At 44.9% G+C, this 25,804-nt stretch overlaps 1 protein-coding gene across 1 annotated transcript; it reads left to right on the top strand.

Moving 5' to 3' along the window:
* Nucleotides 1–90: 90 nt before the first annotated feature.
* On the top strand, nucleotides 91–20,153 carry clic4 (chloride intracellular channel 4). Its single transcript, XM_080849580.1, has 6 exons — nucleotides 91–447; nucleotides 14,072–14,181; nucleotides 16,687–16,812; nucleotides 17,786–17,892; nucleotides 19,016–19,197; nucleotides 19,534–20,153. The coding sequence occupies exons 1-6, from the start codon at nucleotides 379–381 to the stop codon at nucleotides 19,696–19,698; spliced, it is 759 nt and encodes a 252-aa protein (XP_080705706.1). The 5' UTR covers nucleotides 91–378; the 3' UTR covers nucleotides 19,699–20,153.
* Nucleotides 20,154–25,804: the final 5,651 nt, after the last annotated feature.

Genomic DNA, 25,804 nt, shown 5'->3' with positions numbered 1-25,804 from the left:
ATGACATCACGCCTTTAAATATTCCCGTTGCTTTTTTTCCCTCGTCCCATCATACTCTCCAGTCTAGCGCAACTGTAAAAGACCAAAGAGTCGGGGAGGCTTAACAATGCACTGATAGCCATATCGAGCTTCTAGAAAAGCGGGGAAATACTCTTCTTTGTATCAGGCGGCACCAGTGGCGAACGAGCTGCGTAAACTCGACTTGTGTGAGAATTGCTGCACGGTTCCAGCTGGCCATCACAACTTGGTTGGGAAAACGGTTATCCGAAGGCTGCACGGACGGGGAGGCGGAGAACATTGCTGCTGGGAAAATAGTTGCCTTTTTTTCTTTGGCTGAGGAGGCCAGTTTCGGTGGAAACTTCTAAAACTAACTTAAAAATGTCTCTTTCGGTACCCCAGAACGGACTGAAGGGCGAAAACGAACCCGTTATCGAACTCTTTGTAAAGGTAAGGATTCCTAGATTCGTCCAAATTAATCCTACCTCAAACAGATGCAATTTAGTCCTAATAGGAAAAATAGACTGCAAAAATGAAAAAAAAAAAAACTTCACACACAGTGACAACGAAATTCGTACGAAACCGTACTCAGTTTTATAAACTTAACGTCTTAACGGTTTGAATGTAGCTGTATCTAGCGTTGATGTTTGTTTGTATGCAGAGCTGTTTTTGGATAACTTGGTTGAATTCGGGTATACATGTATGGTCTGGCCCGTGCGGTGCCACCCAAACAATTTACTGTTAAACATTATTAAATGGGTCTTAAGGTAAAACTGCAGAATTAGCACACTGTTGGAGATACCTTTAGCTGCCATGTGGGCTATGAATGTCAGCCTCAAAGACAGGGCGGATACGCTTCCACAGCCCAAAGCTTCGTGATAATGATAATGTAGAGGTTATACAATATCTGTTACCTTCGCGATGCCTTATGCAAGATTTTAACTAATTCTAGTAGTAAGTTTAATTGAACTATGTCCCAACGTAGACTTTCTTTTTCTTCCTACGTTTTCCTCCACTGCCGAAACAATGTAGCCAAAGGCATTGACAGGATATCCGTCCGGCCAAGGATACGGTTTGGGATACCTACCTCACTTGCATTGCTTCTTTGTATAACCGTGGTACACTGTGGTGTAAACTACTGGGTAGTCCAGATCAAATTTAGACGCGTTTGTTTCAATTGTGTTCGCTAGATAATGACCTAACGGATTTCATCTTTGCCAAGAACATTCAAATATAAATGTTCTGTGGCCCATAGCCCAAATAATATCTAAATGATCTGTCTTGATTGTTGCGCACTACCTTGAGGTGTTCACCCTACCCTGTGAAATTGAAACCAATTTATTTGGTCTGCATAAGGGTCTTATTAAGGCGTGATAAGCTTTTTGTTATTTTCAGTGAACATGTATTGACCCTTCCAAAGGAGGATAATGGACATTATCTGGAAAATGTGTTGTACAGGGGGCTTGACGCAAGCCCAACCACCGGCTGCTGCCCATTTGTGATCTGTAGCTTTCTATCCAGGGGCCCTTTTGCTTAGCAGAGCGGGAAAAACCTAGAGGGAAAACAGACAGAGGGGGTGGGACAGAGGATGACATGGAGGGAGAAGGAGAGGGAGTAAAAGGGGGCGTGGGGGTGGGAGCTGAATTTAATTATGAGCCAGAAAAAGAGGGGCACAAGTAGTCCTACACAGTGGGCAACCAAGCTTATTGTGGCAATGCAATCACAGAGCCATGTAAAATTCCTCTGATGGCTTCAGTCAAGTAGAAGATCTATTACATGCTGTAATCACAGGAACCTCTGTGTACTTGGTGCTCTTCTCCTTCGTTCACCCCTTAAAGTGGCGGGTTTAAAAAATGAATGACCAAACTTTGCTGACATGGTGTAAAAGGGGAGCAAGCAAACTAAAATGTTACTGCCCCGCTGCATTAAGTATCTCTTAAGGAACGTTGAACTATTAACAGTATGCCACTGGATAGGATAGGATTTATGGATGGCTTTCCTTTTGGCACAAGTAGTTAGTGCTGTAAAATGCAGTTCATGATTCAATCTTCGGGTGGTTGTAGGCCAAGGATTGCAGTGGCTGTTTGCTATTCCTTCTTTGCTAGTTGAGGAATGAAGGTCCAGGTAGTGCACAGATTTAGTGAAGGTAATGAAGCTTATATTAGTGGTTCTCGTGTGAAGTATTTTTGCGGTATGTAATAGACTACTTAAAAGTTTGTTTAACCGATGTTGGTTGTGATTTCAACTGCATTTCCCTAATTGCATTATTTTGTAATCCTTTTTTGGTTTCATACATAAGCTCATTATTTCTATGATGACAGATGTCCTGAACAGAGGTCCAGAGAGGGAGAGGAAGAAAGAGAAAGGATGTATGTTTTGCATTGATAATGTGCTTTGAGTTTGGATGTAATCAGCTGCGTTTGGCGGACAAATGACGCAGCCAGTCAGCGACAGTGAGCTTCCTCAGAGAGCAACCTCTTGCTGCCAGCAGCACCTGACAGCACCTTGTATGCTCTGGTTCTTCTTTCCACTCTCCGGGAGCGCGTGTGTGTTTTTGTGTTGTGTTGTGTTGGTCTATGTTTCTTTCTGAGTCTGTGTGTTTGTGTATGAATGAGAGTGTGCGCTTTTAAGCAAAGTGTGATAACTAGTGTTCCTTGCCTCCCGTTCAGGCTATGAAGCTGACGGGCACTTACATTATTGATGTAGCCAGGGTGTCGTTCATCACTGCTCCCACTCTAGCACATCAGACAGGCCCCCTCTAAGACAATGAGGCAGGCCTGCATGTTGCCATAGGCACCAAACAAACCACTGCTTCTGGAAGTGACTGATAAAGTGTACAAGGCACATAGGCCACCAGCCCCGACTGCAGCATTGCAACATCCCATCCCCAGCCACGTCTCCTGTCACACCTCTCTCCACACCTTTTTATGGAGAAATTCTATCTTTGTTTGATAAGATTTATCACTGTTGAAACCTCAAGAGCTTTGTGATCCACCCCTAACGATGACAGGTGATGGGTTTGGCCCAGATGTATTAGGGGTTCAAAGGGTCCAACATAGCGACAACAGTTCCAGTGTGCTCAGTTGCCCTGAGAACATCCAAAAATGTCCTATCTATTTGAGTGTCTGGTTTAATTTGTTCCCTCATTGTCTACAGTCATGTGGGTTCAATCTTGTCTGCTGTATTACACCAGGCAGATTGTTTATACAAAATACTACACAATTGGCCCAATTTCTAGATCTCGCTTTTCAGAAATGCTGCTGTGCATCTGTTGTAATGACTGGTGACTCGAAGTGGAAGAAGCAGACTCACAATCCTGCTTGAGTCTTGAGTTCACCAGGCCGCTGCCCACTATGAAGCAGGCTGCAGTGCTTTTGTCTGCTTTCACTATATTGCCATGGTGACTGTTTTGTTTGCTGCATCAGGTCCTGGGATGAGCCCGGTCCTCTGTACTAACTGAGGGATTTTATTGGTAGGAGTTGTGCAGTTTTCTCAGTTAGCCAGGATAAAAAAAAAACACTAAAATCAACCCTTGCACCCACGTGGATCCACTGGCAGATTAATAATTGTTTACGAGTCACTGGATCAGCTGGCAAGTTACAGAGGTCCTGTTCACTTTGATCTCGGTTGATTCCAAACTTAATGACAGGATGTGTGTCTGCTGTAGCTGTAACTCTCATACAAAAAGTAAAACGCCTTGCCTTTCTGGTGCCCCTGTGACATCACTTTATTGAGACTCTGGAACATTCTGGAACGTTTGGATTGAAATAGCCCTTACAGACTGATATGAACACAGGGAGGTATGCAGCTGTAAAATGCCAGAGAGGCTTGCTTCCGCAATATTTGTGTCAACTTCGACTCAATTCATATGGAAACCTCCAAGGGTTGGGCCCAGGTGTGCCTAACCCCAGACTGTTGGATAGCTCCCCTGCAGTCCTCTGCCTGCAAATACTTTGTTGCTACCCCAGGGACCCACTACTTACAGGAAGAGCAGCCCTGGGCTCCCTGTTTCTCAGAATCTTCTTTGTTGTGTGTGTGCCCTGGAAGAGCTGTTTAAGATTGGGCTCATGACCAAGGGTGCAGTCATTGACACGCATGGGTTCAACCCATCATAGAATGCATCCTTTTGCTTAATTACAAAACCTCCCAAGACATACAGTGCCACTTTAAAGTATGTGAACCCCTTGACCACTTAGGAGTTTTCTGTTGTTTTACCATGATTTTTCATTTTTTTCATCACCAATTTTCCATAGAAGGAATGTCAGGTTTATGTTTATCATTTGCGTGTACTTTTTTTAGAGGGAATTGTTTGAGTAGCCAAAAGACTACATGGAACATGGAATTAGTCAATTTCAAAAGTAAGTGAACCCCCAGCTGAATTGGTAAAGTCAAGCAGGTAACAGATTCAGTGAAACTTATTTAGGTGCTTAATTAGTCAATTAAGCAAACCGATCATCTGAGACATCCTTAGGGAAAGGTTTGGGCAACACAGATTAAAAGAGAGAGGAAACCAACCAAACTACTGTAGTGCCAAGGTGTACCCACACAGATCAACAATGCCGAAAGGAAACGAGATATCCGAGAACATCAGGAAGAAGGTTCTGACAGCCCATCAGTCTTGGGAAAGCTATAAGACCATCTCCAAAAGATTCCAGCTCCATCCATCCATCCAAGACAAATAATTTAGAAATGGAGGGAATTCAACATGACCGCATCTCTGCCTAGAAGTGGACGCCCATCAAGACCATCACCAAGAAGCACCAGAAGAAGAATAAATCAGGTAAAAGTCAACCCACACATAACCTCTAAAGAGTTTCGGACCTCTCTGGCAGCATCTGGGGTAAATGTACATGGGTCTACAATCAGACGAAAATTGAATAGACATAACATTCATGATCGGGTTGCTAGAAGGAAGCCTCTGCTCTCAAGAAAGAACAAAACTGCCCGTTTCAACTTTGCCCGAGACCACTTGGATAAACCAAAGGCCTTCTGGAAGTCCCTTCTTTAAACAGATGAGTCCGAGATAGAATTATTTTGTCACGATCAAAACCAACAATTTTCGTCTGATTGTAGACCCATGTACATTTACCCCAGATGCTGCCAGAGAGGTCCGAAACTCTTTAGAGGTGATGTGTGGGTTGACTTTTACCTGATTTATTCTTCTTCTGGTGCTTCTTGGTGATGGTCTTGATGGGCATCAACTTCTAGGCAGAGATGCGGTCATGTTGAATGCCCTCCATTTCAAAATTATTTGTCTTGGATGGATGGATGGAGCTGGAATCTTTTGGAGATGGTCTTATAGCTTTCCCAAGATTGATGGGCTGTCAGTACCTTCTTCCTGATGTTCTCGGATATCTCGTTTCCTCTCGGCATTGTTGATCTGTGTGGGTACACCTTGGCACTACAGTAGTTTGGTTGGTTTCCTCTCTCTTTTAATCTGTGTTGCCCAAACCTTTCTCTAAGGATGTCTCAGATGATCGGTTTGCTCAATTGACTAATTAATCACCCAAATAAGTTTCACTGAATCTGTTACCTGCTTGACTTTATCAATTCAGCTGGGGGTTCACTTACTTTTGAAATGGACTAATTCCATGTTTCATGTAGTTTTTCGGCTACTCAAACAATTTCCTCTAAACAAGTACATGCAAATGATAAACATAAACCTGACATTTCCTCTATGGAAAATTGGTGATAAAAAAATGAAAAATCATGGTAAAACAACAGAAAACGCTTAAGTGCTCAAGGGGTTCACATACTTTCAAGTGGCACTGTACATGGTAGCCCTTTATTTTAAGAGAATATTAAACACAACCATATGGGCACATTCTTGGAAACAAGATCAGTGTTGACCAACGAAAAACCAACCAAATGACACTGTTGGCTGATTTAGTGTATACTCATCTGTATCATGCTGTTATCCTTATGAGTCAGAGTTAAGCCATGTCTTCCACTGAAAAATGTCTCTAGCTCACTCAGGAAAAATGACTCTCCCCCTCTCTTGTACTTCTTCCTGGGAAGCTGGGTAGGCTACAAATGAGGCATTTCTTGTAGAACCAATGACGGGAAATGACCCCAGCTTAAATCAACATTAGAACAGACTGAGATGGAATAGTTAAAGTTTTAATTGAGTCAGGGGAGAGAGAGCAAAAAAAAGGGTGACTTTAAAACAAGGGTTGGTTGGTTGGTTTCACTATGCGTTGCTTGTTACACATTGCGTTTTGCTCTGAGTTGGTGGGATCCCTTCAAACATGGATCCTTCCAAACGGATTCAGCTCTGAGATATAGGCTATCTTACTGTGATGAACAGCCTAACACAAACTCATTGATGGGTCTGTCAGAGAACCCAAAATGATCAACTAAAACTAGCTTGTCCTCGGAATGGGGATTAAATTTATTTTGGGCTTCTTGATGCCTTTATTTGGACAGGGCAGTGAAGTGTTATGACCGGAAGGGAGGCGGAGAAGAGGTGGGGAGAGGACTGGGAAACGCCAGCAGGCCAGACTTAAACCTGTGTCCCCGCGGGCAAAGAAGCCTGTAAATGGGGGGCTTATCGGAGAATGGGGATTTCTATCATCTGATTTTTGCACAGCTCTAAGCTTTCCCTTTCCTGTGTGAAAGCCCTCTCAGTGGTCAACGCCTTACTCATGTTGGACATCGTAAATGGCACAGGGAGCGTTTGCAACTTGCTTGCACTCAGTGCAGTCTCTCAATCAGGTCCTGAGCTTTTCATGTGATCCCTCTCTTTACTCAAGATGACGGAATGCACTCTTCCGCTGTCACTTGAGCTGCCACAATAGCTAACCATGTCCTTGTCAGATTTACAAGCAGTCGAGACCTGCTCCCTCTTTTTTATGGTGATAGTGGTTGACCTTCATACTGATGACTTGCCACCTTTCCAGTCTTTAAATCTTGGAATTCTCCCACCTCAGAACCATTGTGTGGCTCCGAAGAATACCAACATTGACAAAAGCCGTACCAGTTGATTGTGTCAGAATGCATTAGTGTGGAGTGTGGGGGGGCTTTATGAATCACTACACACAGTAACTCAATGTATTGATTCGTCTGACAGCACGTCTTTATAGCTAGAAGATGTCTGCTGTGTCTGCGTAATTACAGGGCGCTTGTAGCCTGCCCTGTGCACACTGCAACATGATCCTCCACAACACCGTCCACTCATCTCCTGTTACCTGAAGGTTTTATACCTGTGGTTAAATTGAGTAACAGGGCAGGTGAGCTTTAGGGTAAGTACAGTAACCTGTTCCTTACAGCAGTGGAGAAGAAGGGCCTTGACTTTGACCTCAGATATTTGCCATTGTGGCTGTCACCATATATTTAAACCTGATTTGTCTGGTATTGACAAACATTATTGTGATGCTAAAGCTGTTCAGTGAATCTGTCATCTGACATGACATGATATAATATAATCTGTATAATCAGTATACATCCCCCCACTACTTGACTTCAAACAGGTATATAACTGATGTTTTTGTCTCGCCACAAATGCCCCATGCCACAGTTTGTGCCAAGGGTGGTTGGGCTAGACATCAGGGTTTTTTCAGGCCGATTGGTTGTACACGTTGATTGTAAATGTCAGTTAACAGTTTGGTTATGTTTTTGCATTCAGTGTTTGCGTCATGACTTTCTGATCTGTTGAAGTTAAGACGTGTGTCTGTATTTGTGTGTGTGTGGAGAGATGAGGAAGTTGGGGAGTTATCCAGCATGTGATTCTTGCTCATTGGTCTAGAGTGTGTTGTTTGAGCATCAGACGAAGTAAGTAACTGGAGAAATGTCTCATTCGATTCACTCAGTTTTAGGCTAATATTTGTTTTTTTGTCTCCCCCTGAACGATTGTTGTTGTTTTATATGCTGTCTTTTATTTAGTTTGAGGCTTTTCACTGTGAGAACAATAACGTTTTATCTTAAGCTTGTGCCAATACATATTTGACCTTTTCAACATTTACTTATTTCATCACCTCTCATTCCTGGATGTTTGGCTAATATTTGTCTGAGTCGAATACAGCCTCCCTTTTCATTCCTCAGACGATGCCCTCTGGTTTCTCTGAAACTTTGGCCAGGAATATAATCTTTTAGAAATACTCCAGTATTTGCACTGGATAGCCAGAATGTAGACACCGCTCATAGACAACAATGACCACCACGTTCCTAAACCTTAACGTTTGCATCCCCCATGCTAACCAGGACCATGCCCAGGTCTGTGTGTCCCAGTATGGCTCATGGTTGTGATTACCATCTGCATTCACATTCCTGTGTATATTCTTTTATAGCTTTGTGAACCCACACTATCTAATTGTAGATATTGAGATATAAAACCAGGTCAATCCCTCCTCTGACCCTCTTTCAAAATATAGCCTCCACCCTTGCCACAGTAAGACCTGGCACAGGGGATTTTGTTGACTGTCCCATTGCATTTGTTTGTTATGGGTGATTTGCAAAGCTGCTCAAATTGGCAAGGCTTAGAGCCTGAAAACCATTTGGATATAACTTCCACTGTGTTTACACAGCAGTTTGGGAAACTAATGGCAGTAAGGTCAGGGCTGTGCTACGTGAAAGACGGGTCAGTTGTAGCCATATCTGGTGTTGCTCCTCCCTGGTAGGTTTTTGGGTGGGAGTGGACGCGTGGTTTCCACAAGCTGACGCCTGCCTGAGTCAGGGCCCGTGGCAGGGTGTGATGTTCTTCACGATGTGTCTCTCCCCATGGTTACATGCAGAGATACCACGTGCCTTCACAGACTCCCTCAGTCTCTCTCCCTTTCTTTCTTTTTTTCTTTCTTTATTTCTTTCTCACTTCTTGTTCAGTCACTCTTTCTCTCCCCTCCCCCCCTCCCTCCCCCTCTCACAGACACACTTACACACTTTCCCTCTCTCTTCTGTGTGGCCTGACTAGACATTCCTCTGATGCTGCAGTGTGAGAAGTGGCCTGTGCTCACCACCAGCTCCTTTTTGGGTAATACTGTGGCCTGAACCTGAGCCTCCCCCTCAGAGAATGTTGAGAGCTGAGGAAAGGCTTGGCCATCATGCTGCTAAATATAGCCTCCATTCAGAGGGTGGGGCCCAAGCTTTGCCACCCACTGCCCCCCTACCCAGCAAAGCTGAAACGTTGGGCCTGTTCGAAAGGCTGGAATCTTCACCCGCCCTGGCACTGGCTGGTGGTTGAGGAAACGATTGTGAGGCAACCGGGAGAAGTGGGTGCAACACAATGCAACTCTTGTCAGCCATTATCTGTCAGTAATGGAGAACAAGAGCCTAGGCTCGAGCATTGTGGGTCACTGTGGCCAATACACGACACTCTCAGCAATCATCTCACTCATCTGCTGACAGGACTGATCTCCACCTTGGCTCATCCTCGTCAGTGACTTGGGTCACGCCAGCCATGGTGCGAGGTGAGGATCACTGATGCGATGGGTTGAGGTCTGGGGTGTGAGCTGTGACTGGGCAGGTGATGTCATCAGCAGTGACTGGGTGCAGAGTGTCCTCTGCTGATGAATGGCAGTCCACAGCTGCATTGTGCTCCAAGCTCCTCTCCGGAAGCAACGTCTGTGACTACTTTATGAGTCACCGTCTCCATTGGGAGTTGTGCGCCTGTGTGTCTGTTGCATAGAGGAAAAGGGGAGATGGAACATATGTATAAAGAGGCAGAGAGATCATGTGTGGCCTGAAGAGGTTCATATATCAAACTGTATTTAAACACTCCTCCCATTTACGGGAAATTAAATCTGGTTCTAAGGCCTAGTATTCAGCAGACAGACCATTGAGTTCACTTGTGTATGTGCGTGTGTGCATGTGTGTGTGTGTGTGTGTGTGTGTGTGTGTGTGTGTGTCATAGGAGAAGACCGAAAGGGTTTGGTAGTCTAACAGTCATCAGTCTGCCAGTTCAGAAGTCACTGTTGATCTCAACAGTGCTTGATTTCCTTCCCTTTTTTATTCGTCAATATTTTCCCTGATTTGGCCTTGATGTTGTGACCATATAAGGTGCTCTACCTAAAAATAATTGGTTCGCTCGCGTATCGTGGTGCAGTTCTTTTCTTCTTTTCTTTTTTATGTTGAGCAAACATGACGTCTTTGTAACGGTAGCACACTAAAAGAGCACTATGCTGTTTTTCCTCCCTGTGTGTTTGCTGAGTGCGCCCTACAGAATGACCTCAGTGCTCTCGCCTTCTCCTCCTCTCGCTCTCCCTTACACATAAGAATGCCCCAACCCTTTAAGACAGAAAGGGCTTTGAGTTTTCTGAGAGAAAAAAACAGCTTGTTAACAGACAGTGGGAGAGTGATTCAGTCTGGTAAACCCATCGCACTAATGTTGGAATCACATAGAAGGGCAAGAGACTGAGGATTTGGATGTATTTTAAGGTATACTTTAGCACAGTTTTAACGATGGGAACTTATATTAACTGTAAGGCCACTTCTTCTGTTTTTCCATGAATTGCAAATTGACACAATTTCAGAAGAAAAGGGGGAAATGACACAGTTGGGGAACAGATTACAAAACTTTTATAGAGGAGTAAAAGAGTAGCCATTAGCCTGTTATTTTGAACGTCGTCTCTGGTTTGGCGAGGGTTTCATTACTGTTGCATCAGGCTCTCAAGTCAGCCGGCGTGTGATCACAGCTGTCTCAGAGGAAATGCTCACTCCACAGACATCATCACCCAATCTAAACAACACGCTGTACCGGCCCCAACTGCAGAGACATTTCTGGAATAGTTTCTTCCCCCTGACCCAGCACGGGGGCCTCCGATGGAGGGGGGGAGAAAGAGACAGGATGGGAGGGAGGGAGGGAGAGAGGGAAAGATGACTAGGCGAAGAAGAGCAGAGCCTCGGGGACTCTCCAGAAGTGGCAGGGGATGGAGAGAGGGAGTGGCCTGGAGTTTCTTGTTCCTCTGTCTATCTGTCCTCCTCATTTCCCTCCCACGGTCACTCCGTCCTGTGCTTGCGACTCCCCTTTGTCCCAGCTCTCGCTCTTTTTCTGATTCTGCTTTCTCTTAATATTTAGTTCCCTCCATTCCATTGTTAATTCTGTCTCTTCCTCTCCTTCACATTTTTTTGGGGGTTTTCCTGTGCCAGCCAGTTTTATCTAGCCTTCCATCCAACCCTGTATCTTTTAGTACAGTTTCTCCCTCTTCTCTCCTCCCTGTTCCTTATCGTAGCTCTTTGAAATCTCCCTCCCAGTTCCTCTCTCTGGATCTCTCCTCCACTTCCCCCTTCCCTCCATCCTGCGGCAGCCGCAGCTGTGAGCTCCTGGGGCCCGAGGCCTGTGTATGTGCTTCGATTATCAGCGCCGATGCTGGGAGGAAATAGCCAGTGCCAAGACAGCAGCCATTACCGGAGCCTTGTCTGCACACCATGTCTGTCTGCCTCTTAAACAGCCGGGACCTCCTTTGTGTTTGCCTAAATATAGCAAGCCAAGAGCACGCCTGCCGGGAGCTCCATATCAGCCTGCAGTGGTGGAGGCAGAGCGCCTGGCATATAATCAGGTGATGCTACAGGCTCTGTCAGATGTCGGTGTGTGTGTGTGTGTGTGTGTGCGCGTGCGCACACCGACCCTTCTGGTCGCCTTTGTGATCCTGTTCTGTTCTTTTCTCTTTTGTCTCCTTTGAGATGCGGCCAGCGGTGTCGTAGACAGATCCGTCCATCGCCATGGGAACTGTTCCCGCGTCGCCGTCAGACAAACTCCCCTCCTGCTTGTCTGTGATTCACGGCGTGTGTGTGTGTGTGTTGGGAGGAGAGGTCTGCAAAAAGACACCGACCAACTCATTATCATGCTCTCCCGATAAAAATAGCAACTCTAAGATTAAATGTCATGTGCCTCAGACAGATCAAGAACTGAACATTTCATGAGGAGGAGCTTTAAGAGGACAGAAGCGGCTTTAATTAGGGCTTCTCCAAGGAGAGCTAGTCACACAGAAAAGTCTTGTAATGGAGGTTCAGACACGGTAAACAGCTTGAGCACAACAGGGGGCGTACCCCAGCAGGTTTGTCCACACCAGCAGGGGGGCTGAGAGGGAGGGAGAGAGGGAACATCAGGAACAAAGCCCCCATTCACCAGGAGGAAATGCAGACCCAGATGCCGGGTTTTATTGTGTGATGGTTAAATTAAAGCACAAATCAGAATTATCCAGAGCAGGTTTCCGCCCACCTATTCATGTGAAGCACAGACACCAATGTGATTTAATGTAGAGATTTTGTAGGTGTTTATTCCTGTGTTCCATCCCTTTAACAGATTATTTTAGAATTCTGTCCTTGAGGTAGAAATCCGTTCCCATCTCGCTGAGTCATGCAACTGCTCCTTTGCGTTAGTCTGGCCCAACGGTGCTGCTGGTGGAACGCACAGGAATGCTGATTTAATTAGTTCGTTAATAACTCGGTTAATAGACTCAGCCCGTGTCTACTGCGGGGCAACTCCCCTGAGACACTCACACATTGCAGACACTCGAATAGGAGAAGGAGGAGGAGGAGAGGAGTCTTCGGCCTGAGATCACACCAAGCCCATATTATGAGTGCATATTTGAGATACGGAGGAAGGAATGTGAGGGTGGCCTTGCTGACTCCAGCCCTCAGAGCGCAGCTGCTGTGACCTTCAGAGCTGAATGCCATTGCTAGGTCAATTTTGCAGGAGGAATTCTGCCCCTCTTCAGGATACATGACTGACTAATTAGCTGTATTAAAATTTTGTAGTACATTTCTGGAATCACAGTGTGCAAAAAGGGTGTTGTCACACACCTTACATTTCTGATCACCAATGGATCAGCATTGATCACTATGGGATTGTTTTACTTCCTGCTTTGCCACAAATGATGCAAGATGATATATTAGCCTTTTCCCAAACCCTGTTGGCAGTAATGCAACAATGCCTTTGTTCTCAAGTAATAATTGTGCTCCAGCTTCAATTCTTCAATGTTTTCTAGCGTTGCTATTACTGTTTGTATCTCTTCATCTAGCTCTTGACTACATTTCGTCGCTGATTGGTGGGCCCCTCAGTATGGCCCGTCATTTCATCTTGCAAACATCAGTTCCAGACTAAGATCTCAGCGAAAACTGAACTGGGAGCAGTAGGCAGGCAGAGCCAGACTAGGCCTCCCAGACTAGGCCTCCCACTCTACAGCAGAGAGAGAGTGTTTTCAGCAATCCATTTCACGCCTGCTGCTTTGCAGCATTGGGACAGTGCCTTTAATTTATGGCGCTGAGAACATCGCACTGCAAAACACATGGCACACAAGACCAGGGCCACATCTGTTCCAGAATCATCCACTGAATTTGTGTGGAGAATCTGTAGGGGTGTGCTTGAGGAACCAGTCAGTGAGCACAGCTAAGAATGAGAGACTGGAACGGCATCAATGAGAGCCATTTGCTGTCTGTATTAAAAAAAAAAATACTAAAAAGAATCTTGCACTTCAAAGATCATGTTCCCCACATCCAAAACTTTGTTTCGGCTCTGGTTGAACACTGGGAGCCACTAAGCACGTATCTGTTGTCCCGTCTAAGGGCACCACGAGGCGTTCCGTTACATCTGAGTGGGAATTAATGGCCACCATGGCTGGGGATGAAGGTCAGCTGCTAGTGAGCTCTCTTGAGAGCTGGCCTTTCAAGTGAGTGTGAATGAAACACTGTCTCAAGAAAAGCAGATCAAGGCCCGGCCTGATTGTCGGCAGTCACTGCATCTAGAAAGCGCTGTGGACTCACTGTTGCTAAAGCATTATGGCTGATTTCAGGTCCAAGTTTCAATTATGTAGCAGACACTTTTGTTCAAAATTAGATTTCTACTTCAGTGTCTTCAGTTTTGCTTTGGAGGACAAATGAATGCATGATAGCATAAACATGAATGTGAACTTGCGGCATGTCATAGCAAACAAATGAAAAAGTATATTTTCTGCATCTTCCATATTTGACTTGATGTGGTCCAGTTAAATTACATGTTGCACCGGGCGTAGCACTCTATCTTCATGTTTTTTCCTCTGCCACACCCAAAGTTATTACAGTAATTGTTTCTAGCATGGTACGTTTGTTGATGATGTGTTGCATAATCTCACTCTGTCTTTTTTTTCTTCTGTGGTTCTCTCAGGCGGGAAGTGATGGCGAGAGCATCGGCAACTGCCCCTTCTCCCAGCGCCTCTTCATGATCTTGTGGCTCAAGGGCGTGGTCTTCAACGTCACCACAGTGGACCTGAAGAGGTGAGCCAATCTTTCCCTGCGCATTTCCACCCCGCACCAAACCCCCCCACCTCATTTCCACGACGCAGGGTCCTCACGCCCCAGAATACAAGATGGCTGAGTCTCTCGCCCAGCTCCCTAAATATCTCCAGGCTCCCCCAGCTCTGGGATTCCTCACGTCCTCCCTCCTCCCTGTGAGTGCTTCCTGCAGCAGCTCTGCCAGCCCCTCCTCACAGCCCTGAGTGGCTGAGCTCAGACCCTGCATCAGGCCCACCTCAAACCGCTCCCCACCACTGGAACGGCTCATCTGCTTTTCCCATGACCTTTCTTAGCTCAGAGAGATCAAGGAAATAAACACGTTGGAGAAAAAAAAACATACTTATTTATTTAAAGTGATTCTTTAAACTTCTTCCAACTCAAGAGAGAATCTCAGTTAAACAATTTTAACCCAAAATCTGTTGTTGCTCAGTTTCTCTCCACGCTCCTTAACCAGCTATTAAGATTCCCTGCTGATGCGTCATTTAAATGCTTTCTGGTTTACCTCTTCCAAGCTTCCAAACCTGAAGTTAGGAGAATCTTTAAAGTCTCTAAAAATAGCTCCCTAGACAAAGCTGAAAACGTTACCAAAAACAAGAAACACTGAATGTATTGTTGAGCTCCTCATATCCTGGAAGGCAAGAACAAATAAAAAAACATGGATGAATGTGTCCTAAAAAAAAGTTCAATGTAAAGTTAGAATATGACATTGTTTCTCCTTTTAGTCAGAGAGGGGCACTAGTCGAACTGAAGGAATGCTGAGAGGGGTTTGGAAAAGACAGTTCCCGCCTCCCTCTGCCTAAGAGCGGTCTTCTGTTTCTCCTCTCAAACATCTCTTTGTTCTTCTAGCCACAGTAGCACATACAGATCAGCTTGTTTTCCAGTTGAGACCTCCACTTTTTTCCACATAAGATCTCCATCCCCACCACTAAGTGGAATATGGCAGACAAAAGCGACACTGTTCAGTTGTATCTCAATTTATCAGCCCAAAGTGGAAAGGGAAAGCAGCGACTGCTCAGTGTTGTGAAAGCTCCAGGCGGGACACCAACTGACTCATTCGGGACTGAACAGAGATATGAAGAAAGTTAATACATCAACTGCTCTGTGTACAATAGGCGATTTATGACAAACAGAATCTTAAACCTGTTTTTCTTTTTGCTCATCACTTTTCGTGTGTGTGTGTGTGTGTGTGTGTGCTTCGTCCATGAGGATTTGGTTAACTCAGCATGGTGCTGCAGTCTTTGCTCCCCGAGGGGAATGGCAGTTTAATAATTGGTCCCATGTCCTCATCCTCCAACCCATATCTCCCTTCTTAAGCCCTGAAGCAGGGTTGTGTGTGTGTGTGTGTGTGTGGGGGGGGGGGGGTGCTTCCTGTGGCCATGCCAAAGAGTTTAGGTCACTTCCTGTTGTTTTCTGCCCAACAACCGGTTGGTACAATCATTTTGTCCCAGACAGGGGTTCTTGAAGGGGATCAAAACTGTATTTGGCACCAACTGAACCAATTTAGGAAATGAGCATGGCCAACACAATGCTCTTTGAATACTGTGATTGTTTACTTTTAGAACTTGCCATAACCTTCTTAATGTTGCACAATAACTGTATGGATATATAGGCTGCTTTCAAGAGTTTCTATTGCAGAATGGGATCTGTATTGGTGATTAACAAAGCATAGTGGATACATAGTTCAGTGTTTTCCCTCTGGTAGGCTAGCGTGAGGGGGAGGTAAGAGAAGCTTTGTGTTGAAGGCCTTTCATCGTATTGTCATTAGGCACTGCACACAACCATCTCTAGCCAATGTGAGACATCTGGAACATGATGTACACATTCAAGGTCCTGAGGCACAATAGAACTAACACACACACAGACATACATGCGCACATACACTCTTTCCCCCTCTGTCGGATACACGCACACACACACATACCCACACCCACAAACACAAACATATACTCACTCACATGACCCATGCTGAAAGAGCAGAGCAGTATGGTGAGCTGGCTTTGAGCGGCCCGGAGTGGTCTGGAAAGCTCCAGTGTGGCACGGGCGCGGTGAGGCTTTGTTCTGCAGGGGGCCCTGCTCTAGCTCTGCCACCCTGCACAATAAACACAGGGCTGATCAAAACCAGAAGTGGAACATGTCTCACCTGCCTAATTGCTTGTTGATTTTACAGAGCGTGTAAGCGCTCGTTAGGATTTTGTCAGCCAAAGTGCAGTGATGGCATGGCAGATACAGCATCCAAAGTGCACTGATGACATTTATTTTATACAGACACACACACACAAACACAGAGCAGACCATGGTAATTTCACCTTGATGTTGAGACTGTGGCTTAATCTTTCTGTTCATTGTAATTAGGCAAATCATTCTTCATACCGTCTTTATGCAAATAAGTTGATGTGCTTTGGGGAGATGGAGGCCGACAACTCTACGCCTGTCCACAGTGCACAGGTTTAGTATGTGACTGTGTTGTGCCGTTTGGCTCTTCCGCAGGAAACCAGCAGACCTGCAGAACCTGGCCCCGGGCACACATCCGCCCTTCATCACCTACAACGGAGAGGTCAAGACGGACGTCAACAAGATCGAGGAGTTCCTGGAGGATGTCCTCAGCCCCCCCAAGTGAGTGTGGGATCAACCAAAAAAGCCTCTATGAGCTTTCATAAGTTGTTTCTGTCGCGGAGTTGGAGGAGACCTCTGGCCCATTGGCCACACAGGATAGGGACAAAGTGACCAGCTGCCGTTCATTTTCAATGAGGTTTGGCGATTTACAGCGACAAGAGATGAGTGACCTTTGCATAACCAACTAGGCAGAGCAAAAGTAGGCTATAGGTCCATGTCATGCAAATACTGAGCGACACAGCACGCTGACTACCAATGTGTGAGTGAAGGTAGCATAGCGCTGTTTCGTTGCTGAAACAAATGGTGTCAAGCCTACTGGTTTAGCTCTGTAACCTGGTAACCACAGGTTAGGAAGACCCGTTTGTCTCCCTCCTGGGCCGCTCGTGAGACCATAGAGTGCCAGTGCAAGTGTAGGAAGGTGATCATGCCTGCAAAGCACAGGCACTGTTCACAATATACACCTTTAGGGCTGAAACACACCAAAAGCGTTTCTAAAAACGTGACGCTAGCAAAACCATTGGTTCCTATGGTACGGCGTCTTTTGTGTGCGCCTTTTATCCACTGCGTGTTTTAGGTTTGCTTAAAAGTTGAAATATTCTCATTTTTTTTAGAGCAAGGCACAGAGCTGCACTGCTCATCAATGTCACACTCTGCCCAGGCAGGTTGCGCACGCAGCTCTGCTTCATAGGCGCCCGGCAAAACAGCCTGGTGCGCCTGCGGCTGTTTTGCCGCCGCACTTTGCCAAGTTGTTTTTGAAGTGTATGCGTCTTTAGAAACGCGTTTGGTGTGTTTCAGCCCTTACTCTGCCCTGAGTCAATCAGGAGAATAGCGTGCTAGATGCCTGCAGGTTTATAGAATGGAAATCAACAACAAAACAGTTAGGAGAAGGTGTCATAACAAGTGTTATAACTGTAGCATTATCTATGATTTTAAATGGGATGTTTTTCTTAGTACATGTTTCTGTCTCGTTAAGGTATGCCAAACTTGGAGCCCGCCACCCTGAGTCCAACACAACAGGGATGGATATCTTTGCCAAATTTTCAGCTTTCATCAAAAACTCCAAACCTGATACCAATGAAGGTGAGTCTCAGTCTTTGACTGATTCTTAAAAATTAGCTACCCTTCCACTGAGCTCTGAACCGCTGTCAGGTTACGAGCCCACAGCATCACAGGCCACAGTACTAAGGACTTCATGGTGGGAGGGATTATAAGGGCAGAAATGTGTCTTTACTTTTATTCAACATATGGGGAGTGAGGGGCAAATGTTTAGATTTATAATTCATACTCAGTCATGAGGTGACCGAAAGTGACATAATTGTGCTGACAGGATGGATGACGCAACTTCTATCGTATATCCATCTCTCTCTCTGTCTATGTTTCCTTCCGTCTCCCTAACACACACACACACACAATCACATCTCCCCGGTTTCCCTATCTCTGCTCTGCGCCAGCTGCCAATCGCCCGGGTCCTGCCCCTGCTTCACCCTGTCCCGCATGTTTACCCCAGCCGTTTACCCTCTCCACAGAGGGGCCCATTGTATAAGCTGCCGTAACTTCTAGTTCCACATTTACTCAGCCAAGCAAAAGGTCCAATTAACATACATTTGTTATTTTGGCACAGGAAAGGGACAAAAAAAAATCCCACTTTAAATCTGTGTAATCATGTAGGCTAATCGTTCAAAAAGCTGCCCAGTGTGCCCTCACATAAGCTGGTTTGTGAAACACCGTGGTCAGCTTAGACAGGCCGCGTTTAGCCTGGCACAGTGAAAGTAAACAGTGAAGGCAAACACAGCTCTGCTGCTTTACTTTAGACATTCAGGCAGACAGACAGATAAGGAGACACTTGTGTACACATGGTGACTGACACATTTCTTTGACACGACACAGAGCAAATGAACCTGACCGGGCCTCCAGTCTGCAAGCACACTCAGAAGGTGTTTCTTATAAAGACATGCACATCTTGAACGTGGTAGTTCCATCTTCATGTTCAGACTAGTACTGCCCCCATGTGGAAGCAATTGGAATTACTTGGAAGTGTCATCCTTTGCTGAGGAAGTTTATTATTTATTTAGGTGATGCCCATCTCATCAGTCCTTAAATGTGCCAGTGTGTTTGTCTTACACATGGCATTCATCAGGGAAAAGAAACATCTGAAATATCTCGATGCAATCAAACACGTTCTGTTTTGTGTGGTGGTTTTAAGGTCTGGAGCGAGGTCTGCTGAAGACCCTGCAGAAGCTGGACGAGTACCTGCGCTCCCCACTGCCTGACGAGATCGACCACAACAGCATGGACGATGTCAAGGTGTCCAGTCGCAAGTTCCTGGACGGGGACGACATGACCCTAGCTGACTGCAACCTGCTCCCCAAGCTTCATATTGTCAAGGTACATCCAAGAGAAACTGATTGTTTATGAGGTCATAGTGATCAACTAGGATTTATGTCTAGTCCAATACTTATATTGTTTGGCAATTTGCCAAGTGTAGTACAATCTTTGCACATAGAAGGAAAACGAAATAATCCAATCCAGTAATCCCATTTACATGTGGTTTTTGGAGCATTTGTACATCTAATGTGGTCAAATGAAAAAGATATCTGTCCATAACAGGGTATTACGAGAAGTGACGTGTGTGTGTGTGTGTGTGTGTGTGTGTGTGTGTGTGTGTGTGTAAATTGCCATGCCGTTTTTACCTGAAACCAACAATGAGTTTTTGCCTTGCAGGTTGTGGCCAAGAAGTACCGCGGCTTTGATATTCCCAAGGAGATGATGGGCATCTGGAAGTACCTGGGCAATGCCTACTCCCGTGAGGAGTTCACCAACACCTGCCCCAGCGACAAAGAAATTGAGATCGCCTATGGCGACGTGGCCAAGAGGCTCGTCAAATAATCCCCCCACACCTTCACCCACCCCACCCCCTACAGCACTGGGACTGATCATTGATTACACAAGAAAGAAAATAAGAAAAAAAACTATGGATTTTTTTTCCTTCTGTCTCTATTTAGAGCAAACCCAATGCATGATTTCTTTTCCTTTTGTTTTATTTACATTTTGGTCTCTTCCCTTTTAAGGAAATTCCTGTGTTGTTAACACCACTCTCTCGTGATCTATCTCACTGACTGTTCCTTTTCTTATTATGATCTTGGAGTAGTGGAAAAAAATGGTAAGACGGTTGGGAATACTACCAGCTGTCACACACCAGAGCTTTACATACACACACTCTGTGTATCAGTTCTGACAGAAGTGACTTCCACGCTCCTGAATATGCCGACTCATACTAGATGAGATTGCGTTAGTTAAAAGAGAATGATTTTTTTTTTTCGAGGCTTGCAGAGTAAAAAATATATATTTTTCAGCTGAGTACATTTAAACAGTGTTGTAAGCTCCAGAGGTTTTTTTTTTTTTTTGCTGAAGGTTGTTTGCAAGCAGTGCAGTGGCTTTGTGCTGAAGTGTAAGGGTTGAGTCGTTGTACAGTCGAGAGGACTGGGACATCCCTATATAACCAAGGCCCCACTCTCAGGTAGACTAGCTCTGAAACGGATACGGTGACCTTGCTATGGTGTTCTGGGGTACTGTTTCTCAGTGCTCACAGTCCTTTTCCGTTCTTAAGTAGAACTGAGACATGTGTAAACTGACAGAATACCCATCCATTAAACAGGTGCGCCCAATGACCTGAGGTCAGGTCAGTAGCGTTCATGTTTCTTTTGCTGAATCTGAGTGGAAGTCCAGCCAGATTAACTTTGATGAGAGGAAATACCAGGTAAACATGCATGAACATATTCCAGTTGAAGAACTGATCCAAATGATGTTTGAACACGAAACATGAAGGGAACTTTTTTGTTATTTTTGTTAATGATGTTGAGTTGGCAGTTTGAATCTTAAAGCACTCTGCAATTTAACAAAGTGTGAGTTCTTAGCTGTGATCCTATTGTGGGAAAAAAAGTTAGCTGAAAGCTATTAGACATTTATGGCTTTTTAATCATGTATTTAAACTTCACCTATACATCTTTATCTCGGGTCCTTAACTAGGACTCTGGAAATTGACAGTAATGTGGCCATAAGACCTATTCTAGTGGCTGAGAACACATATCAAATGACAGACCCAGAGGAGCAGGTGACATCATTGCATATCATCATTTATGATTCACATCTTTTATTTTACACCATTCACCTTTAAATAATATTCAGCCAGAAGTGATATACTGTTACTACTCATAGCAAACTAGGCTGGAGTTTTTTTTTTTTTTTTTTCAGGTTTCAATCCTTGACATGTAGTTATGAATTTTCAGATTGCAGAGAGACTTTGTAAATATTTGTTCCAAGATTGACATGTACATTTTTTTATGTTCACTGATTTAAGGTGAAGTCCTATTTTACATACAATACATACATACTCCTTGGGCCTTACACGTTTTCTCATGTCAAATAACACAACTCCTTGTGTCGATCAAAGCTGAGAAATGTGCAGAAGTAGTTCTTATACAGGTCTCTGAAGAATACATATTTACGTCATTGGAATAAACCTAAAGTTTGGCATGTCGTGACTTGTTGCCTTTCAAACCATGACAGGAATGACTGTAAATCAGCAACCCATTGTAACACGCCCAGATGTAGTGCAGTGAACCCTGCTTCACTGACAAAGAAACACTGATGTGCCTTTGATGACCTTCTGAGCACCTCGCTCATCTGTGTTGCCCTCACGTGTTTATAGAGGGAGCAGTTCCTCCCCTTCCAATGGCTTCGCACGCCCTGCACCTTTACCATGTTTCTTTGTTATTATTATTTTTATGTTTTTTTCGCCACAATCTTGTCATACCATGTCAGTGTGACACGGACCACTGGTGATTTTGATAATGAAAGCTCTGCATGTTTGCCATCAAGCTCTCATCAATAAACTGCTGGCAGCTAGTAGCGCCACGTTTTCTTCCTTTGTGTTTCCCTCAGAAAGGCGCAAGAGGTCCATAAACGGATGTTTTGAACATTGACTCAATGAGGCGTAAGTAGAGGGCAAAGTGAAATTACAGGTAGAAACTAGACACACAACCTGGTAGTTTGTGTCAGCCTTCTGGATTTGCTTGCTATCAAAGATTCTTCCAGCAGGAGGTAGAATTAATGAGAAACCTGCTGGCCCAGTGCCTGTGAGGAGAAAGAACACACTTCACTCACAATCCCAATCTTACACCTTTGGGTGACAATTAGCTCAATGGATGCGAACATCAAGACAAAGGCAATCTTAGGCCATCCTGGTATGAGTGTTTGAAGTCTGTTTAGCCATTAAAGAGAGAATTCCAATTACACCCTGTACAGTTGACACTAATCGGAGGTCTCTGTTCAAAACACTTCAGAGTTGGAGGTTCAACAAGAGGGTTGACTACTAACCTTGGTACTGTAATTCATTTGCAAAGGATTATATTCAAGTTCTCAGGTATCTTAAAATATAATGACCTCAGTGCATGTCCAGAACTGGAGGTATTACACATGTGGCACCCCATTTAGGCAATGAACGAGAAGAAATTCTGAATATTAAAGTTGTGGATTACATGAAGAGCTTGTTTACAATATTTTGTGGCTTGAACTACAGTGCTTTCCTCCATTACTGCGAGTGTCCTAAGCACAGTAATATTGTGGAGGAACAGCCCAATCCCATAGTCTGATGGAAGAATAAAATGTTAAATAAATGCTCTATAACACGGCTGCTGTCTATGGTCACACACAAAAATAAGCCCAAATTAAGAAGTACTGCCTTTGGCTAAAAAGATTACAAATATGGGCATCAGCATTTTGGGCTGTTTCTGCTAAAAAAAAGACTGGGAAACTATGCTTTAACTTCAAGATTTTAATTTGTAAAGAAACATATTAAGCGGTCATGTTCTTGTGCTGTAATGGTAAGCAAAGGGCAAAAGTGCAACATGTACAGTGAACAGTGGAGGGCGCCAGAGTAGCGCACACGTAAGATATTTAGTTTGAGAGGTTCTTAGAATCAGAAGAGAATACAGAGTTCAGCTATCATCACGTTCCTTTACTGTCTAAGTAATTAAATGGCATACACATAGGTTACAATAATTGAACATGCTGCGCATGTGGGCCTACCTTTGTTATGTTAGTAAAATACAATTCTACATTACCAAACTGATACACATTTAAGGTGACAGTTCGTAGTTGTATTATACCACTGTGCTGCTTTAAAAAGAGTTTACCACAGCGTCTGCTGCTCAACCTCCGTCTCGGGTTGGAGCTCTGCCTCTGCGGTGACAATAGGACCTCTGTACTGAGAGGGAAACGTCAGTCAGTGGGCAACCGTGCCCAGACACTCATACAAACCAGATGTGTACTATGCTTGCTGCCAGATGTGTGGCGGGGCATTGCAGTCCCGACTGCTTGTGGCTCTGGTCATACATTTTGCGTTAATATTTACCTTATTTTTCTAACACAAAGGAGCACAAGTGAAGGGGGGCGGACACGTTGGCGGATGAAACGACTCGCGCCAAGAAGAAAGAAAGAAATTATGTACGGAAAAAGACGAACCTACATGTAAGAGGAGAAGGATGTCAACTGAGGAGAATGGAGGAGGGCAGTGAAAATCAGCGGACGGTCTCCAAAACTTTTATCGTGGCTGGACGACGATTTAGTTGGGCACGGTCCAAAGGAGAAGAGGTGGAAAAAGACCGTTTCACTATTTATCATCCCCCCCTATTCCATTACTCGCGGTTTGTTTGTCTTCCGGTCGGGCCTGCTTAGGTTTCCATGTTGGGTGGACTAACACACTTCCGAGCGCGCGCAGCTGTGTGAAAAAAGGCCTGAATGTGAGCCACGCGATCACTCTCTTGGCGTTCGCACTGCCGCCTGGAGAGCTGTGAGATATTTTTATATTTATTTTCATTTTTCACTCCCACTGAATTGGTTCTCCTCAGACCCTGCCTAGAAAGTTACAAAATGTGTGAGTGTGTATGAGGAAATGAGCAGGAAGGTGTGATAGAGTGAGAAATTATTTGTGTCTAGCTGTGTGAGTGTGTGTGTGTGTGTGTGTGTGTTAGTAAGAGAGAGAAAGAGAGTGTGAGAGGTTGCTTGGATGCTGGCCATGGCAAACACACTGTATGGAGAAACCTGAGAGCTCTCATGGACATTCATGACAGGTCCACTGAGGACACCTCAAGACATTTTGCCCAAGTGTAAATGTCTGCCTGCTTCATCTGTTGACCAAATTGATGGGCCTTCTCTTTCTTCATCTGTATAAAAACAATAAAACTCAAATCCAGTCAAGTGTTCATGATGTCTGTAACCACATGTGGAATTCTGCCATTCACAGGTAGGTACCAGACAACAACGTCCTTGCCTATATTAACATATCCAAAAACACAGACAAATGAATGGCTTCTGCGAGTATCCAATCTTTTACAGCCTTTGACCTCTCAAACATCACTGCCTAGAAGCATTTGCATTCAACAGTTGGATTCAGTATTTACTGTATTCTTTGCTTTGCATGTGCAACAGAAACACAGAATATATGACTGAACAAGAAAGAGACGTCCCCCTGTGTTACATATTGCAGAGGAGGACAGGGGCATCATGTGTGTGTTGATGCTTTTTGGTGTGACCATGACATTTAGATTTATGCTGAGTCGTAAAGCATCCCAGCTGCCCCCTTCCCTGTCCAGATTCCAGGTCCACCTCTCTCTCTCTCTCTCTCTCTCTCTCTCTCTCTCTCACTGCCCCTCCAGCCGGTGCCATCGCTGCTAATTAACTATCCTCCAATGAGGAAAGTGGACGCTCTGCTAATGGATGAATCTCATGGATGGCGAGGAGGAGGAGGAGGAAGAGGAGGAGGACAGTGAAAGGGGGTCTGCAAGCATTTATAGAGACGTTACACAAGCGAGGGCCACACCAGCGAAAGGGAGCGATGGGATTTTCCACTTCCCTCTCCCCAGCCAAGACACAATGTGGAAAGCAGAGGGCTCGCAGGCACTGAATAGGCCTGTCTAGGGTTACGCCGGGGAATAATGGTATCCCCAGTCTGAGCAATTCTTTCCCACACAGATGGGGAGGAGATTTGGAAGAGTGAGGGGGAGTGGAGCCGTAGACCGGGTCTCACAAAAGTGTAGAGAGAGGGCCAAGAGAGAGCAGCGGGTGAAGCAAGGCCTCTGGCACAGCCGGTGGCGAGGGAACACAGAGCTTGTTCTATGTCCGTTAGGATACTACACATATGAGTATGCATCCTAACACACACACACACACACACATACACACATACACACACACACACACACACACACACACACACACACACACACAAACTTACATAAATACAGGCGGCAGAAGAGGGTGCTGTCCCTTGTTTCTCCCTACCCCCCCCCCACACACACTTCTCTGTGCGTGTCACATACACACACACAAACACACACACACACACACACAAACTCACATAAATACACACATTAACTCTGGACCCTCAGTCCTACTGTGACTGACATGACTGGTTGTAAAGAAATGTCTACCCCACCCCAAACAAAACATTGGGAGCCAATACTCTCTTGCTCTCTCTCTCTCTCTAGGGTAAAACTATATGCTTTGGAACCCTGCTTGGGGGAGAGGGAGACATAAAGTGTGGTTTAACCCCTTGATCATTTGGCAGCAAGTGTAGTAAGCAGGGTACTAAAAGACTGCCTCTCTGCTCCCTGGGGAACTCCCTTTGTGAGGGATCCATACCACAAAACCGAGCGCTTCATAAATATGGTCTCTCAGGCATGTTTAATGCGACGTGTCACCAAACCGTCGTAAATATCCTCTTAGGCCTTGGCAGCACTATCAATAAATTCAAAGAGGCCCTGGTTTGTAATCATAAGCCATATTTCCCCATGATAAACCCTCTGGTTAGAGCATGGGTATCATCAGTTCTGGATTTGACCGGCAATATGCAGGTATGCATTTTTATAACGTGGCCAACAGTGCAATTAAGTTCAGCTCTGTGATGTAGTCAACACATGACCTCATTAAACTA

The sequence above is a fragment of the Sprattus sprattus genome (genome assembly GCF_963457725.1).
Source record: "Sprattus sprattus genome assembly, chromosome: 13".
NCBI classification, from domain to species: Eukaryota; Metazoa; Chordata; class Actinopteri; order Clupeiformes; family Clupeidae; genus Sprattus; species Sprattus sprattus.
Note: the sequence above shows the minus strand (reverse complement) of the source record. Positions and strands in the feature narration are given on the sequence as shown.

Excerpts from the sequence above, each read along its gene's own strand:
- clic4 (XM_080849580.1), top strand. The coding sequence starts at position 379 with ATGTCTCTTTCGGTACCCCAGAACGGACTGAAGGGCGAAAACGAACCC. Across the intron at positions 14,182-16,686 it reads ACCACAGTGGACCTGAAGAG|GAAACCAGCAGACCTGCAGA; the intron begins GTGAGCCAATCT and ends GCTCTTCCGCAG. Across the intron at positions 17,893-19,015 it reads CAAACCTGATACCAATGAAG|GTCTGGAGCGAGGTCTGCTG; the intron begins GTGAGTCTCAGT and ends GGTGGTTTTAAG.